The following is an 18659-nucleotide window of genomic DNA, read 5'->3' as shown; positions in this document are numbered from 1 at the left end:
AACTGAACTAGAACTGAACTAGAACTGAACTGAACTAGAACTGAACTAGAACTGAACTAGAACTGAACTAGAACTGAACTAGAACTGAACTAGAACTGATCTAGAACTAAACTAGAACTGATCAGGAACTGAACTAGAACTGATCAGGAACTGAACTAGAACTGAAGTAGAACTGAACTAGAACTGAACTAGTACTGAACTAGAACTGATCTAGAACTAAACTAGAACTGATCAGGAACTGAACTAGAACTGAAGTAGAACTGAACTAGAACTGAACTAGTACTGAACTAGAACTGAACTAGAACTGAAGTAGAACTGAATTAGAACTAAACTAGAACTGGACTAGAACTGTACTAGAACTGAACTAGAAATGATCTAGAACTGAACTAGAGCTGAACTAGAACTGAACAGAAACTCAACTAGAACTGAACAGAAACTCAACTAGAACTGAACTAGAAACTAAAACAGAACTAGAATTAGTGAGATTTCTTCTACAAGTACAAAGAATGTTAATTTTTTTTTTATCAAAACTTAAGGAAACTAAATAAAAAAACTCACAAATGATTCATAAAGCCCTAAGAATTCGTATTTATCGCTGCCGGAGCCATAACATACATACATATTTGATATCAGATTTCGATCATTTAAACCGAAATTGCAAACATACCAAAGAATTTTATCAATTTGGCTAATTATTTTATGATTTATGTGTGTTATTACTATATTTAATTCTTTAACAATTTTCTGTTGTTTTTCTTTCAATTGCAGATAACTCAACTGACTGGGCAAAATAATAAAATAAAAAAATAATAATATTAATCAATTTGCTGATAACCTGTTAATATTTGTTTGAACAAAGAAGGCGCTTCAGAAGGCAAATATAACCTCACAACACACAAACAATAAAATGGCCAAGAAATAAAAACTTTCTTTAAAGAAAACCCAATAATAGCAACAATTGAATAGGTTATAAACCGCCCTTTACCCCCGGCCCGATCATAAAAGAAAATTTATACGCAGAATAAGGAATTTCTACACAAACAACAACGGCTACGCCAACGTTGTATAATATTGAAAAGAAATAATCGAATTTTTTTTAACAAAATACAATTAAACAAAAAAAATACAACAATTACCGTCATTTAAACCGATAACCAGGAAAATCGCAAACAAAAAAGAACAGCAACAAAACGGGCTGATATATAATTTTAATACTACTAACAAAATCCATTTGTACTGTGCTTGCTATTCATTCTCTAATTGACTGTCCAGCAAACAGTCCACAAACAACTTAACCAAATAACCAGAAGAAACAATCTTTTTTTCCGAAGGAATAACAAATTATTCGCGTATTTCAAAATGAATAGTTTAGTAAAAGTTTTCAGTAATTTTCGAGAATTCTATAGTGAAATCAATGGAGCCACTTTAACGGGGGCCATTGATGTAATTGTAGTAGAACAGCCAGATGGTGAATTCCAATGTTCACCATTTCATGTACGTTTCGGTAAATTGGGTGTTCTAAGGAGTCGTGAGAAAGTGGTAAGTATTCTTTTTCTACAATTTATAAATATAATTTCGAATGATTAATAACTAAAGGTTAAAAGAAACAGTCATTGATTAAAGTTCATAGATTTTTTTTATAAATATAATATTTGTATGTATGTAATTTGTAATTGTTTTCTTAATCTTTAATTATTTGATAATGTTATTAAAAGGTTTCTATTTTTGTTTTACTGTGCATACGTCAAATGGAAAAGAACCCAAATATTTGTCTGAATATGTGCTCCTATGTACAGATAAGCTGATATTTCTAAAATAGCTAATTAATAGCAATTCAAAATATAATATATATATATATATATATATATATATATATATATATATATATATATATATATATATATATATATATATATATATATATATATATATATATATATATATATATATTAATATATATATATATATATATATTATATATATATATATAATATATATATATATATATATATATATATATATATATATATATATTACTACTTCTTCAAACTTAAAACAATATCAGATATTACTGTATGTTTAGAGTTCCTTTCAAATGAAAGATAATTGAACTAGAACTGATATTGAACTAAACTAGAACTGAACTAGAACTAAACTAGAACTCAATTAGAACTCAACTAGAGCTAAACTAGAACTAAAGTACTACTAAACTGGAAGTAGAACTGTACTACAACTCAACTAGAGCTAAACTAGAACTATGGTAGAACCAAACTAGAACTAAACTAGAACTAAACTAGAACGGAACTAGAACTGAACTAAACCTGAACTAAAACTGAACTAAAACTGAACTAAAACTGAAATAAAACTGAAATAAAACTGAACTAGAACTGAAATACAACTGAAATAGAACTGAACTACAACTGAACTACAACTGAACTACAACTGAACTACAATTGAACTACAACTGCACTAGAACTGAACTACAACTGAACTAAAACTGAACTAGAACTGAACTAGAACTGAAATAGAACTGAACTACAACTGAACTACAACTGAACTACAACTGAACTAGAAATAAACTACAACTAATATAGAACTGAACTTAAACTGAACTAGAACTGAACTAGAACTGAACTAGAACTGAACTAGAACTGAACTAGAACTGAACTAGAACTGAACTAGAACTGAACTAGAACTGAACTAGAACTGAACTAGAACTGAACTAGAACTGAACTAGAACTGAACTAGAACTGAACTAGAACTGAACTAGAACTGAACTAGAACTGAACTAGAACTGAACTAGAACTAGAACTGAACTAGAACTGAACTAGAACTGAACTAGAACCGAACTAGAACTGAACTAGAACTGAACTAGAACTGAACTAGAACTGAACTAGAACTGAACTAGAACTGAACTAGAACTGAACTAGAACTGAACTAGAACTGAACTAGAACTGAACTAGAACTGAACTAGAACTGAACTAGAACTGAACTAGAACTGAAATAGAACTGAACTAGAACTGAACTAGAACTGAACTAGAACTGAACTAGAACTGAACTAGAACTGAACTAGAACTGAACTAGAACTAAACTAGAACTGAACTAGAACTGAACTAGAACTGAACTAGAACTGAACTAGAACTGAACTAGATCTGAACTAGAACTGAACTAGAACTAGAACTGAACTAGAACTGAACTAAAACTGAACTAGAACTGAACTAGAACTGAACTAGAACTGAACTAGAACTGAACTAGAACTGAACTAGAACTGAACTAGAACTGAACTAGAACTGAACTATAACTGAACTATAACTGAACTAGAACTGAACCAGAACTGAACTAGAACTGAACTAGAACTGAACTAGAACTGAACTAGAACTGAACTAGAACTGAACTAGAACTGAACTAGAACTGAACTAGAACTGAACTAGAACTGAACTAGAACTGAACTAGAACTGAACTAGAACTGAACTAGAACTGAACTAGAACTGAACTAGAACCGAACTAGAACTGAACTAGAACTGCACTAGAACTGAACTAGAACTGAACTAGAACTGAACTAGAACTGAACTAGAACTGAACTAGAACAGAACTAGAACTGAACTAGAACTGAAGTAGAACTGAACTAGAACTGAACTAGAACTGAACTAGAACTGAACTAGAGCTGAACTAGAACTGAATTAGAACTGAAATAGAACTGAACTAGAACTGAAATAGAACTGAACTACAACTGAACTAGAACTGAACTAGAACTGAACTAGAACTGAATTAGAACTGAACTAGAACAGAACTAGAACAGAACTAGAACTGAACTATAACTGAACTAGAACTGAACAAGAACTGAACTAAAACTAAACTAGAACTGAACTAGAACTGAACTAGAACAGAACTAGAACAGAACTAGAACAGAACTAGAACAGAACTAGAACAGAACTAGAACAGAACTAAAACAGAACTAGAACAGAACTAGAACAGAACTAGAACAGAACTAGAACAGAACTAGAACAGAACTAGAACAGAACTAGAACAGAACTAGAACAGAACTAGAACAGAACTAGAACAGAACTAGAACAGAACTAGAACAGAACTAGAACAGAACTAGAACAGAACTAGAACAGAACTAGAACAGAACTAAAACAGAACTAAAACAGAACTAGAACAGAACTAGAACAGAACTAGAACAGAGCTAAAACAGAACTAGAAAAGAACTAGAACAGAACTAGAACAGAACTAGAACAGAACTAGAACAGAACTAGAACAGAACTAGAACAGAACTAGAACAGAACTAGAACAGAACTAGAACAGAACTAGAACAGAACTAGAACAGAACTAGAACAGAACTAGAACAGAACTAGAACAGAACTAGAACAGAACTAGAACAGAACTAGAACAGAACTAGAACAGAACTAGAACAGAACTAGAACAGAACTAGAACAGAACTAGAACAGAACTAGAACTGAACTAGAACAGAACTAGAACAGAACTAGAACAGAACTAGAACAGAACTAGAACAGAACTAGAACAGAACTAGAACAGAACTAGAACTGAACTAGAACTAAACTTGAATTAAACTAGAACTGATCTAAAACTGAACTAGAACTGATCTAAAACTGAACTAGAACTGATCAATAACTGAACTAGAACTGAACTAGAACTGAACTAGAACTGAACTAGAACTGAACTAGAAATGAACTAGAACTGAACTAGAACTGAACAAAAACTGAACTAGAACTGAACTAGAACTGAATAAGAACTGAACAAAAACTAAACTAAAATTAAACTAGATCTAAAATAAAACTGATTTAAACAAGAATGTAACTGAATTGTTTAATCTTTTTATTTCACATATTTATCTTAATGTCATTTCTTTTTAGGTCGACATTGAAATCAATGGAGAACCCGTAGATATTCACATGAAATTGGGAGAATCTGGTGAAGCTTTTTTTGTTGAAGAATGCCCCGAAGAAGATGTTGAAGAATTACCCGATAATTTGGCCACATCGCCAATACCATCAAATCATTTTCCTGAAAAATATTTAAACAGCAATAAGATTGAAAATGATAATAATAATGATAAAGAAAAGTAAGTTTTTGATTAGTTTAAGCAATAATGATTTTCTATAATTAATTCTTTAAAATATAGTTGTTGACACATAACGATTTGAAATGATTTTAAAGAAATTATTTTTAAAATCAAAAAAAAATGCTGCACTTATGTTTTTTTATAGAAGTTGCTATGTTTTTTTTATATGACGCCCTCCAGTAAAAATAAAATTTTTTTAAAAATTAAACAATTGAAATAGAACGGGAATAATTATAAAGTGTTGTTTTTTTTAAATAATACTTTGTGAATTTGTTGTACTTTGTAGTTTAAATTTGTAATGCTTTATTAATCTTTAAAATTTAAAATTCATTGTTTTCTTGTTAATAGAGGAGGGTGTAGCAAATACATTTTTTTTTTTGCAAATTTAGCACTTTGTTTTGTTTTCTTTATAAATATTATTTAAATAATTATAATAATAATTGTTCAATGTATTTTAGTAGCACTTTGAACTTTAAACACATAACACAATATTTTCTTAATCACAATTTGAAATATTTTTTTTTTTATTTTATTAAGTTTAATCTTTTTTTTAAATTAGATTGTTAAATAAAGAAATTTTGTATGATTAATATAATTTGTAGTTAAAATGAAGTGAATTTTAGTTTTTAATTTGTTTTATTTAATTATTATTTTATTTAAATATTTTTTTTATTTATTATTTTTTTTTCAAATTCATCATTTTAACAAAAACTAGAAAAGCTAGTGATGAACTACAGTTGCCATTACCATTGCCTAGACGTAATTCCATAGATTTTTCCAAGGAGTCACCCAAGGAAGATGAAACCTCAGATAAATTTGAAAATCAAGTTTCTGATTACAGTCACAGAAGGTAGTAGCTAACATAAAATGTATAAATTTAGCATTTTATTTCTTATTTATCTTTTTTTATTTAATTAATCTATCTACAGCATGTTTAATTGTTTTTATGAAACTAAATGTTTGTGCTGTTAATGTTATTTAAACCAAAAGACTATAACTTAAAAGTACAATTGTTAATAATTTTCAATTTTTTTTGCAGACATACTGATAATGTCTTGGAAAGACCCAATTTAAGCAAAAAAATCAATGAGTATACCACTCAAAAATTAAGACAAGAATGGGCAGAACATGAAGAAATCTTTCAATTTGATGCCCTAGATAAAGATAAGGTATAGAGATAGTTTAACCTGATTATACAAATTTTTCTAAAATATTTCTTTTTTTTAAATCTCTACTAGGACTGGAGTAATAGCACTCAAACTGAAGATAAACCTATAGAATTTGTTGCCAAAGAAGAGCCAACTCTATTGCAAGAAACTACTAATCAATCAACAAACATTGATACAACTTTAACACCCCAAACCAATGAAGAGACTAAATTACCCACACCCTCCATATCCATAACAAATGCAGCTAATCAACAGCAACAATTAGAATTAATCAATTCTAATAATAACAGCATTAAGGATGAATCGAAGAGTAAAAAGAAACGCCGCAAGAAGTCACAAATGAAAAAGAAAAATGCTCAACGTAAATCATCATCCAGCAGTTCGGTGGGCAGTAATACACCACAAGATAATGGCGTCATAAACGATGACAACAAACAGGCCGAAGATGCTGATACTAGTTCTATATCGATCTCAAATAATACCACCAATTCATCGAATGATGAAGCTTCACCCAAATCGGGTGAACAAGTTTCAGCTGGTTTGGTAACCGCTATGGGCGGTGATGAAAGTCCCATTTCGGAGACTTGTCAAACGTCGCCCATAACTCCCAGTACAACACGTATACCCGATTTGGATATACATTTCTTTTCGGATACAGAAGTTACCTCATCGGGTGGTAATGGTCCCTTGGGTGCAGGACGTGGTGCTGGCCGCCCTTCTACACCCATACAAAGTGATAGTGAATTGGAGATTTCTATGCGTGAAAAAGAAACCGATAGTGATTTAATGACTAACTCAGCCTCCTGGAAATGGGGTGAATTACCCACACCCGAGCCCAAAGATCAATCGGACAATCAGGCAGCTCAGGCCCAGGCTAAACGCAATTCAATGCTTAGCAATATGTTTAATTTCATGAAGAATAACAATAAATTGCGTAAAAATGCCACAGATGGTGGTGTGTATTTATCCGATTTAGATACCGAAACCATGGATCCAGAAATGATGGCCATGTATTTCCCCTCAGCCTCTTCCAAAGAAACCTCACCAGCCATACCTGCTCTACACTGTAATGAAGATGATCGTGAGAGCGGTAATGGCACTTCCTTGCCACATTCGCCCAGTTCTTTGGAGGGTCAGAAAAGTCTAGATTCTGATTATGAAGATGGCAAACTGCAAGAGGGCAAGTAAGTTATTGTCATACTTTAGCTAAACTCTTATTAGTTTAATAACTTTATTCATTTTGTAATAGATACTTAGATTTTGTTGCCATGTCTTTGTGTGGTCTTCAGGAAAAAGGTGATCCATCTGATGAAGAATTTGAACGTCATTGCATTAAATATAAAGATGTAAGTTCTTTCTGAACCTAACTTTTTAATGGCCTTTTCTAAAGCATTTCTCATATTAGTTTTGATTTCTTTTTTGCTTAAAATACTAATGGCATGTTATTTATTATTTGCTATCACTGTGTATTTTTTTATTTACAAAGTAATACACTTTTTACACTCTGCTTTTAAATTGTAAATTTTTGCTTTGGTTTTATTTTATGTGCGCTTCTCATTTTATATTTTATATTTCAAAAATGTTTTGTTTTAGGTGTTATTTTCTTTTTAAATTCGCAGAATTTTAAAAAAGACACATTTTATATTTTAGTTAAATATTACTTCAAAATTTTTTGTCTCGTATTCGTTTTTTGGTTTTCTTTCTGTTAATTGTCTTTATCAAAAACACATACAAATTATAACTGAATAAGAACAGAACTAGATCAAAAGCAGATCATAACTAGAACTGAACTATAACTGAACAAGAATAGAACTAGATCATAACTAGATCTGAGCTATAACCGGACAAGAACTTAACAAGAACTGAACTAGAACTGAACTAGAATTGAACTAGAACTAAACTAGAACAGAACAAGAACTGAAATAGAACTGAAGTAGAACTAAACTAGAACTGAACTAGACTGAACTGAACTAGAAATGAACTAGATCTACAACTGAACTAGAACTGAAGTAGAACTGAACTAGAGCTAAACTAGAACTAAACTAGAATTGAACTAGAACTGAACTAGAACTGAACTAGAACTGAACTAGAACTGAACTAGAACTGAACTAGAACTGAACTAGAATTGAACTAGAACTGAACTAGAACTGAACTAGAACTGAACTAGAACTGAACTAGAACTGAACTAGAACTGAACTAGAACTGAACTAGAACTGAACTAGAACTGAACTAGAACTGAACTAGAACTGAACTAGAACTGAACTAGAACTGAACTAGAACTGAACTAGAACTGAACTAGAACTGAACTAGAACTGAACTAGAACTAAACTAGAACTGAACTAGAACTGAACTAAAACTGAACTAGAACTAAACTAGAACTGAACTAGAACTGAACTAAAACTGAACTGAACTGTAGAACTAAACTACAACTGAACTAGAACTGAACTAGAACTGAACTAGAACTGAACTAGAACTGTACTAGAACTGAACTAGAACTGAACGAGAACTGAACTAGAACTGAACTAGAACTGAACTAGAACTGAACTAGAACTGAACTAGAACTGAACTAGAACTGAACTAGAACTGAACTAGAACTGAACTAGAACTGAACTAGAACTGAACTAGAACTGAACTAGAACTGAACTAGAACTGAACTAGAACTAAACTAGAACTGATCTAGAACTGAACTAGAACTGAACTGGAACTGAACTAGAACTGAACTAGAACTGAACAAGTGCTGAACAAGAACTGAACTAGAACTGATCTAGAACTGAACAAGAACTGAACTAAAACTGAACTGAAGTAGAACTGAACTAGAACTAAACTCGAACTGAACTAGAATTAAAATAGAGCAGAAAAATAACTGAATTGAACAATTTTTAACTAAAAATCAAACGTTTGCTATAAATACAGATGAAATGTAAGGAAATTACTAATTTTTTCGGATTTCCAGCAAAGATAAAATAAAACTAAAATCAATTTCAAAAAAATTAATTAAATTCTACCAATTACTCTATAATACTTCAAGAAAACAAACCAACTACATAATTAATTAAAAATATATGTAAATTTTTTGGTTAAACTTACTATAATAACCTGCCTTTAGTTGCCACAAAAACTTCAAAATCATATAAAAACAATTAATCTTATAATTAACTTAATTACACTTGAAACATTTCAACAAAACAACAACAACTACTACTACTATAATCATCACTTATTATGTACAATGTCTTAGGTCTGTGAAAATCCCAGCATCTTCTCATCGCCTAATTTAGTTGTACGCCTAAATGGTAAATACTACAGCTGGGCGGCTGCATGTCCAATTGTCATGACCATAATAACATTCCAGAAGCCTTTAACTAATGTAAGTTTGTTTTGTCTTGTTGTAAACTATTTCTCAAAAGGAAAAAAGTACACAAACACACACACACACTCTGTCTTCTTTCATATAGCAACATTTATTAAAAAAAATCATCAAAAAAGCTTAAAAAAACTAATTATATTAAAAAATTTTGTTAAACACATTTAATAAAACTTATTTTTTAAAACAAAAACTAAAGGATGCAGTTGACCAGTTAATGGTTAATGCTAAACAAGATGCAGTAGCTGCCGCAGCCGCTGTTAGTAAGGCTGAAGTTGATGGTGGCACTCCAACTGGTACCCAAAATCAAGCCAAACGTTCTTGGTGGTACTGGAGACGTTCACAAAATGTCAACAACACCGCTAGTGTTGTAAACAATGCCTCAAAGACTGGTAAACTAGATGAGAAACAGGAAGAGAAAGGTATGTTAAAAGATTTAAATAAAGTTTTATTAATGAAATCTTTGATTATTGTTTGTTTTTTTTTTTTGTCTTAGAAAATGATCAAAATGCTGTAGCTACCCAAACAACACGTCCCAATTCTCCCGATATTAGTGATCGTACTTTAAGTAAAACTGATTCTACTATGAATGCTGAAAATACTTCGGCTCTTATGGATAATATGGAAGATTTATCACAGGCCTCGTCGAAGAGTGAATCGTCTGATAATAAAAATAAATTGGAACGTTATAAGAAGTCGTTGCGTTTAAGTTCGGAGTCTATTGTAAGTTGAGAAAGAGATAAAACTTTCTTTATATCTATCTATATATCTATATATCTATCTATCTATCTAGTCTATAGTCTAGTCTATAGCTAGTCTATAGTCTAGTCTACAGGATAGTCTATATTTTAGTCTATAGTCTAGTCTATAGTCTAGTCTACAGGATAGTCTATATTTTAGTCTATAGTCTAGTCTATAGTCTAGTCTATAGTCTAGTCTATAGTCTAGTCTATAGTCTAGTCTATAGTCTAGTCTATAGTCTAGTCTATAGTCTAGTCTATAGTCTAGTCTATAGTCTATTCTATAGTCTAGTCTATAGTCTAGTCTATAGTCTAGTTAATAGTCTAGTCTATAGTCTATCTATCTATCTATCTATCTATCTATCTATCTATCTATATATCTAACTATCTATCAATAACAAACTTTCTCTCTACTTCATCTTACAGAAAAAACTCAACCTTAAAGAGGGTATGAACGAAATAGAATTTAGTGTTACCACCGCCTACCAGGGTACCACACGCTGTAAATGCTATTTATTCCGCTGGAAACATAATGACAAAGTTGTCATTTCCGATATCGATGGTACCATCACCAAATCCGATGTCTTAGGTCACATTTTACCGATGGTCGGTAAGGATTGGGCTCAATTGGGTGTCGCTCAACTATTCTCGAAAATTGAACAAAATGGCTATAAGCTATTGTATTTGTCAGCACGTGCTATTGGCCAGTCGAGAGCAACACGTGAATATTTACGTTCCATTCGTCAGGGTGATGTTAAACTACCCGATGGTCCATTATTATTAAATCCAACATCATTGATATCGGCATTCCATCGTGAGGTAATCGAACGTAAACCGGAACAATTTAAAATTGCCTGTTTATCTGATATTAGAGATTTATTCCCTAATAAGGATCCATTCTATGCTGGTTATGGTAATCGTATTAATGTAAGTAAATTATTAATAAAATTTATATAAAAATTTATAATTTTATTGTAAAGTAAAACTAATATCTATAACTTCAACTAGTTATTAATACAATACCTGCTTTTTCATTCTTCTCTTACAGGATGTTTGGGCTTATCGTGCTGTTGGTATACCCATTAAACGTATATTCACCATTAACACTAAAGGAGAATTGAAACATGAATTAACACAAACATTCCAATCTTCGTAAGTACAAAATTTTTTAATTCTCTTTAACCTTGATTAACTAAGCTAAACATATCTCTTCATTGATTAATGTTGCGAGTATTTGTATTACCAAAAAAAAAAAAAACAAACAGTTAATGGTGTATTGTGCATTAAAATGTATCACTTGTATAGCTAAATATCACCAAATAATTTTTAATCTCAGAATACACACAAAACCCTTATTAATAAAACAAATGGCAAGAGGTGTATGTTTATTTTTTATAACAACATTAATTATAAAAACATATTTTAAAGTTCAAATCTAAATGATAAGAAACTCATTTTACATTTTCCATTAAAACTCACTACGTTTTTTCTATACAAATACATTATTTAATTAATTGGCAATTATGAAAACGTAATCTATATTAAAAATTATTATCAATTATAGTATGTTTTAACTTATGAATAACTTTATATCAACAAATTAAATCATTTAAATTTTTTGTATGTATTAATCATAAACAAATCGTTGAACTCTCTCTCTTTTTATACCTTACAATCAAACTGAAAACAATTACATTTTAGTCTTTAAGCTTTTTTTGTTAGTTGAAACCCGTTAAAGGAAATTTAAAAGTTAAGGTTGAAGTAAAGTTTGGAAAGTTATAACAATGTCTTTAGTCTGACTTATAGCCTAGTATGTAGTCTAGTTTTCATTCCATTTAATAGCCTAGTCTATAGTTTAGTCTGTATTATAATCTATAGTCCAGGCTACTGTGTAGCAAAAAGCCCCATAGCCTAGTCAATAGCGTAGTCTACAGTCTGTCTATTAGTCTAGTATATAGTCCAGCATATAGAATTATATATTGTCCCCTCTAGTCTATTGAATATGCTAGTCTATAGTCTAGTCTATAGTCTAGTCTATAGTCTAGTCTATAGTCTAGTCTATAGTCTAGTCTATAGTCTAGTCTATAGTCTAGTCTATAGTCTAGTCTATAGTCTAGTCTATAGTCTAGTCTATAGTCTAGTCTATAGTCTAGTCTATAGTCTAGTCTATAGTCTAGTCTATAGTCTAGTCTATAGTCTAGTCTATAGTCTAGTCTATAGTCTAGTCTATAGGCTAGTCTATAGTCTAGTCTTTAGTCTAGTCTATAGTCTAGTCTATAGTCTAGTCTATAATCTAGTCTATAGTCTAGTCTATAGTCTAGTCTGTAGTCTAGTCTATAGTCTTGTCTGTAGTCTAGTCTGTAGTCTAGTCTATAGTCTAGTCTATAGTCTGGTCTGTAGTCTAGTCTATAGTCTAGGCTGTAGTCTATAGTCTAGTCTATAGTCTAGTCTATGGTTGAGTTTATAGTTTAGCCTGTTGTCTAGGTTATTGTCTAGCTTATAACCTATAGTTTAGCTTTGAGTCTAGTAAGTAGTTGGTAGTGTAGACTATTGTTTAGTTTAAAGGCTAAGACTAGACGTCTTATATGTAGTTTAATCTATAGTGAAGTCTTATAGTACAGTCTATATTGTGGACTGTAGTTTAGGATATGGTATAGTTTATAATCTAGTCTATAGCCTTGTTTAGTCTTTAGTACGCATTCAGCTGTATTTCACCTTAAACTTTAAATTTCCATTAATTATTGTTTTTTTTTTATTTTCTATTTGTTAAGTTTAAGTTTTTTCCCATTTCTTTCGAAAAAAAACTCAAAAAAATCTTGTACCTATTTTATTTTTTCAAAATTCTTTTGTTTATACCCGAACACAAACAACATCTTACAACATCCATCTATAGTGGTTATATCAATCAATCACTAGAAGTAGATGAACATTTTCCTTTATTGGACAATGATGATTATGATTATAAAACGGATATTTTCGATGATGATGAAGAGGAGGAAGAACTCAAGTTTAGTGATACCGAAAGTGATGATGAAATTTTCAGTGATGAATATGCTGATGATCAAGATGATGGTATAGTCGTGGATGTATCAGAATCATTAAGTCTTACAGCATCGATTAATTCACAAACCCCCATTGGAAATGATGGTAATCAAACGCCCGTAACAGTAGCTGCAGCTGTGACTATCAATACCTCACTTTATGTCAAATGAGGCTACTAATGTCTTTATGAAACGAGCAAATTATGAACAAAAAATAAGAAAATTGTACATTTTTTATTGTAATGTACATACATGCATACATTCATGGATATGTATGTTTATCTAGTGTGTGTTTTTTTTCGACAACTAAATTGTGATATTCATTACCTGGTTATTTGTATGCAATGGAATTGCTTTTTTATATATTTAAATTAATAAAACAATTTAAAAACTATTTATGTATATTTTTTAAAGTATATTTAAGCTATTAAATAGTTGTGTGTGTTTAGAACATAATTTCTAATGTTAAAACAATTAAAAAAATCTATTATTTAGTTTTAAGTAAAGAAAAAGTATTGTTTTTGTTATCTTTTTAAACAAAATATCTATAAAATCTATCCATATTATACTTTTAGTTATTTAATCTTTTAAGTTTAACTATTTTGTTAATCCTTACAAAATAAAAAGGTGTTTTATTTTATATTATAAATTTGTAAATCCACATATCTTTAGTTGAAAATAAATGTGATGAAATTTTAAAAATTATTTTCAAACTTTTATATATTAGTTTATTTTTAACAAATTTAGCAAAGAAAAGCAAAAAAAAATAAATGAAAAATATTTTATTTTAATTTCATATTTGGCAAATAAAATATACAAAATTGTGTTTGGTTTTATTTCGCAAAAGCACAAATGCAAAAATCTGTATGTATATATAGTTAATTATATATGTGTTGTAAAGAAAGTTTTTTTGTACTAATATAGATTACGTTTTTGTGCCAATTTTGTTATGTATAATATATTATTGTAATTGTATTAAATCTGTTGTAATGTTTGTACTATTTTTATTACGACATACAAGTGACCTTGTTAACATGAACTAGGCATTAAAATTTAATTATTTTTACATCCCAAACATATGCTATACTCGAAATGTGTTATTTTGTATTAATGCCTAAAAATAGGCTTTAACTAAAACAAATATTTTAAGGATTTCTTCATTTAACCTTAAAACGGTTTTATAATTGAACAAGAAATGCATCGATATTTATATTTAAATAGATATTTTTATAGAGATTTTACACCCACTGGGCGCCTAAAAGTAGGCTACAGAAATAAACCAAAATAATTCTCCTAAAAATATGCTGCACTTTCTTTGAGATGGTTTTAAGTGTTCTTTACTTCTTATTATTCTATGTTGTTCTTTAAATTTTGAATTGTAAAAAGTTTATTTAACGATGACGACCAGTCTATAATCTAATCAAGAGTCTAGTCTAGGCTATAGTCTAGTATATAATCCATTCTATAGTCTAATCTATAGTATAGTATATAGATTAGTCTATACTGTAGTCTATAATCTTGTCTATAGTCTAGTCTATAATCTAGTCTATAGCCGAGTCTATAGTCTAGTCTATAATCCAGTCAATAGTCTATTCTTTAGTCTAGTCTATAGTCATATCTATAATATGTAGTCTATAGTCTAGTCTAATCAATAGCCTAGTCTATAGTCTAGTCTATCGTCTAGTCTATAGTGTAGTTTATAGACTAGTCTATAGTCCATTCTATATTCTAGTCTATAGTCTAGTTTATAGTTTAGTCTACAGTCTAGTCTATAGTCTAGCCTACAGTCTAGTCTATAGTCTAGTCTATAGTCTAGTCTACAGTCTAGTCTATAGTCTAGCCTGCATTCTAGTCTATAGTCTAGCCTGCATTCTAGTCTATAGTCTAGTCGATAGTTTAGTCTACAGTCTAGTCTATAGTTTAGTCTATAGTCTAGTCTATAGTCTAGTCTAAAGTCTAGTTTATAGTCTAGTCTATAGTCTAGTCTATAGTTTAGTCTATAGTCAAGTCTATTGTCTAGTCTATAGTCTAGTCTAGTCTGTAGTCTAGTCTATAGTCGTGTCTGTAGTCTAGTCTATAGTTTAGTCTATAGTCTAGTCTATAGTCTAGTCTATAGTTTAGTCTATAGTTTAGTCTATAGTCAAGTCTATTGTCTAGTCTATAGTCTAGTCTATAGTCTAGTCTATAGTCTAGTCTATAGTCTAGTCTATAGTCTAGTCTAGTCTGTAGTCTAGTCTATAGTCTATAGTCGTGTCTGTAGTCTAGTCTATAGTTTAGTCTATAGTCTAGTCTATAGTCTAGTCTATAGTCTAGTCTATAGTCTAGTCTATAGTCTAGTCTATATTCTAGTCTATAGTTTAGTCTATAGTCTAGTCTATAGTCTAGTCTATAGTTTAGTCTATAGTGTAGTCTATAGTCTAGTCTATAGTCTAGTCTATAGTCTAGTCTATAGTCTAGTCTATAGTCTAGTCTATAGTCTAGTCTATATTCTAGTCTATAGTCTAGTCTATAGTCTAGTCTATAGTCTAGTCTATAGTCTAGTCTATAATCTAGTCTATAGTCTAGTCTATGGTCTTGTCTATAATCTAGTCTATAGTCTAGTCTATGGTCTTGTCTATAATCTTGCATAGTCTATAGTCTACTCTATAATCCAGTCTATACTTTATTCAATAGTCTACTCTATAATCTAGTTTATAGTTTAGTCTATGGTCTGGCCAATAGTCAATAGTCTTGTCTATAGTCTAGTTTATAGTCTAGCATATAGTATAGTATATAGTCTAGTATATAGTCTAGTCTATAATCTACTTTATAGTCTAGTCTATAGTCTATTTTATAGTTTAGTCTAAAGTCAAATCTATAGTCAAGTAAATATTATTGTCTCTAGCCTAGTCTATAGTCTAGCCTAGTGTATTGTCTAGTCTATAGTCTAGTTTGTAGACTAGTCTATAGTCTAGTCTATAGACTAGTCCATAGTCTATTCTATAGTAGCCTAGTCAATAGTATTGTCAATAGTCTAGGGTATAGTCTAGTCTATAATCTAATATATAGTCTAGTCTATAGTGTAGTCTATAGTCTAGTCTATAGTCTAGTCCACAGTCTAGTCTATAGTCTAGTCTATAATGTAGTCTATAGTCTAGTCTGTAATCTAGTCTATAGTCTAGTGTATAGTCTAGTCTATAATCTAATCTATAGTCTAGTCTGTAATCTAGTCTATAGTCTAGTCTGTAATCTAGTCTAGTTTATAGTACAGTGTTCTAAACTAATTTAAGTGTACTAATTCAAGTTGCAATTAACTACGACTACTAAAATAAAAAAATTTTTCATTTTTTTATTTACTTACAGCTACTGTAGCATGACCTACATTGTCGATCAACTATTTCCGCCCATCAAACCCGACGAGGTAGCAGCCGTCGAATTTTCACATTTCAATTATTGGCGTGATCCCATACCAGAAATCGATTTAACTTTAGTCGATAGTATTAATACTTCTACAGGATCTAATACAACACTAAATGGTAGTATTGGCAGTGGTGGTAGCATTACAAATGATCAAAGTAATACCACTCTAAATGGATCGCACTCGAAAACATTAACAACCATTCCAGAAAATTAAATTATTTTAAAGCAAGCAGACATATTAAAAAAAAAAGCATTTTTTTTCTTTCATGACAGTAGTATTTATTTTATATTATTTTTTTCTTTTTACTTCTATTTTTTGTGTTAAATAATATTGCAGTTAAATTTTTTTTTGTTATTATTGTCAATGTCATTTAGCTATCATCATTATTTTTATTATTATCATTATCATTGTCATCATTAGAGAGATTTTCATTGTAGGCAAAATTCTTTAAAAAAAACAAACTTATAATTTCGAATTGTAGAAATTAAGTTGAGTGAAGCCTTATTATTTATAGTCATTTTTTTAGGTGATTTCTTAAATTTTTTATATTTTAATTTTATGTATACTTAAATATTAGTAAACAAATCTTAAATTTGTATGTTTAATTAGTAAACTACATATTAAAAACAAAAGAACTATGCAAAAAAACCAAAAACCATTTTAATATATAAAATAATTAAAAAGAACAAGAAATAAATAAAAGTTCCAATAACTTAGAACATATAAAACAAAAACAAAAATCATTTAAAATAAATATTTTTAAAATCCAGATTAAAAATTGTAAAAGAATTGCAACTTCATAACATGATCTGCATAAGTAATGGATTAAGGAAAGTTTTCTAAATAAATATTAAATGAAAAAAGCATAAAACATAAATACTATTTATATAAATAGTACTTTTCTAAGATAAAACTTTTAAAATTAAAGGAAAATTTGGGTTAAAAACAGTAAAATCTTTTTAGAAGTGAAGCATATATTTCATTAAGCAAAAAGTTAATTGAAAACAAGTATGAATTTATAGTCGGACATTGCCGACCATATGATACCCTACACCAGTCAGTATGTTAAAATTGTAGATTTTTTTTAAATATAAAGCATTTAATTTGTTTTATTGTGAAATTTTTTACTTATTGTTGAGAAAAAAGAGATTTACTTTAAGAGGGTTCATAGGGGAGAAGGGGTAAATATGGGCCTATCCATATAAATTTTGGTAAATGAATTTATGTCTACTTTAAAGTCATTTATGTAGATTTTGATCGTTTTATTAGTAATTATAAGTTAATTTTGACCTTCGAGTCATTTTCTGAAGGGGAGTTTGTATGGGGACTAGGGTCAAATGAGGCCCGATCACTATTAAAATTAGTATTGTCATTTATTGTTCTAAGTATAAAACTAATGTTTGCTGATTTTTGGTTGACATTATAAAACATTTAACGTAATTGTGAGCCAAAAGTCCCTATTCGGGGGGTACGGTTGTATGGGGGCTAGGAGAAATAATGAACCGATTTCAACCATTTTCAATAGCATTTGTCCTTGAACCAAAAAAAGAGTATGTGCAAAATTTCGGACATAGCTAAATCGACTCAGAAAGTGATTCTGAGCCGATTGGTCTAGGACCATTTTTTGGGTGTTACAAACTTCGGCACAAACGCATAATACCCTTCCACCACTATAGTGGTGTAGGGTATAACTATAAAAGTTTTTACCAAGAATTTTTATGTTAATGATAATAAAAAATTGCATACTTTTGGGCATTACTTTAATAATAACTGTAAAACATTACACCCTGTTGTCATCAGCAAGACTAATTATTTACAATTTCAATGTCCATCTTAAGGAGTGTCGAAAAACAAAAATATTT

The 18659-nt window shown here is 30.0% G+C and overlaps 1 protein-coding gene across 4 annotated transcripts in view; it reads left to right on the top strand.

Moving 5' to 3' along the window:
* LOC111686718 (phosphatidate phosphatase LPIN2) overlaps nucleotides 1-17424 on the top strand; it is a 57188-nt gene extending 39764 nt beyond the window's left edge. The window contains exons 2-13 of one of the 4 annotated variants that reach the window (XM_046953441.1): nucleotides 769-1539; nucleotides 4875-5083; nucleotides 5799-5933; nucleotides 6123-6252; nucleotides 6322-7436; nucleotides 7502-7598; nucleotides 9491-9619; nucleotides 9816-10038; nucleotides 10113-10339; nucleotides 10783-11283; nucleotides 11405-11508; nucleotides 16740-17424. In XM_046953441.1, coding sequence (XP_046809397.1) covers nucleotides 1360-1539; nucleotides 4875-5083; nucleotides 5799-5933; nucleotides 6123-6252; nucleotides 6322-7436; nucleotides 7502-7598; nucleotides 9491-9619; nucleotides 9816-10038; nucleotides 10113-10339; nucleotides 10783-11283; nucleotides 11405-11508; nucleotides 16740-17010 — 3321 coding nt within the window. In that variant the 5' untranslated portion in view covers nucleotides 769-1359 and the 3' untranslated portion in view covers nucleotides 17011-17424. Of the gene's footprint in view, nucleotides 1-768; nucleotides 1540-4874; nucleotides 5084-5798; nucleotides 5934-6122; nucleotides 6253-6321; nucleotides 7437-7501; nucleotides 7599-9490; nucleotides 9620-9815; nucleotides 10039-10112; nucleotides 10340-10782; nucleotides 11284-11404; nucleotides 11509-13249; nucleotides 14100-16739 lie in introns of those variants that run through there. The other 3 variants (XM_046953440.1, XM_046953443.1, XM_046953442.1) reach the window with 3 other exon arrangements.
* Nucleotides 17425-18659: the final 1235 nt, after the last annotated feature.

This window comes from Lucilia cuprina, chromosome 6, assembly GCF_022045245.1.
Source record: "Lucilia cuprina isolate Lc7/37 chromosome 6, ASM2204524v1, whole genome shotgun sequence".
Taxonomy (NCBI): Eukaryota; Metazoa; Arthropoda; class Insecta; order Diptera; family Calliphoridae; genus Lucilia; species Lucilia cuprina.
This window is presented reverse-complemented; position numbering and strand designations above follow the sequence as displayed.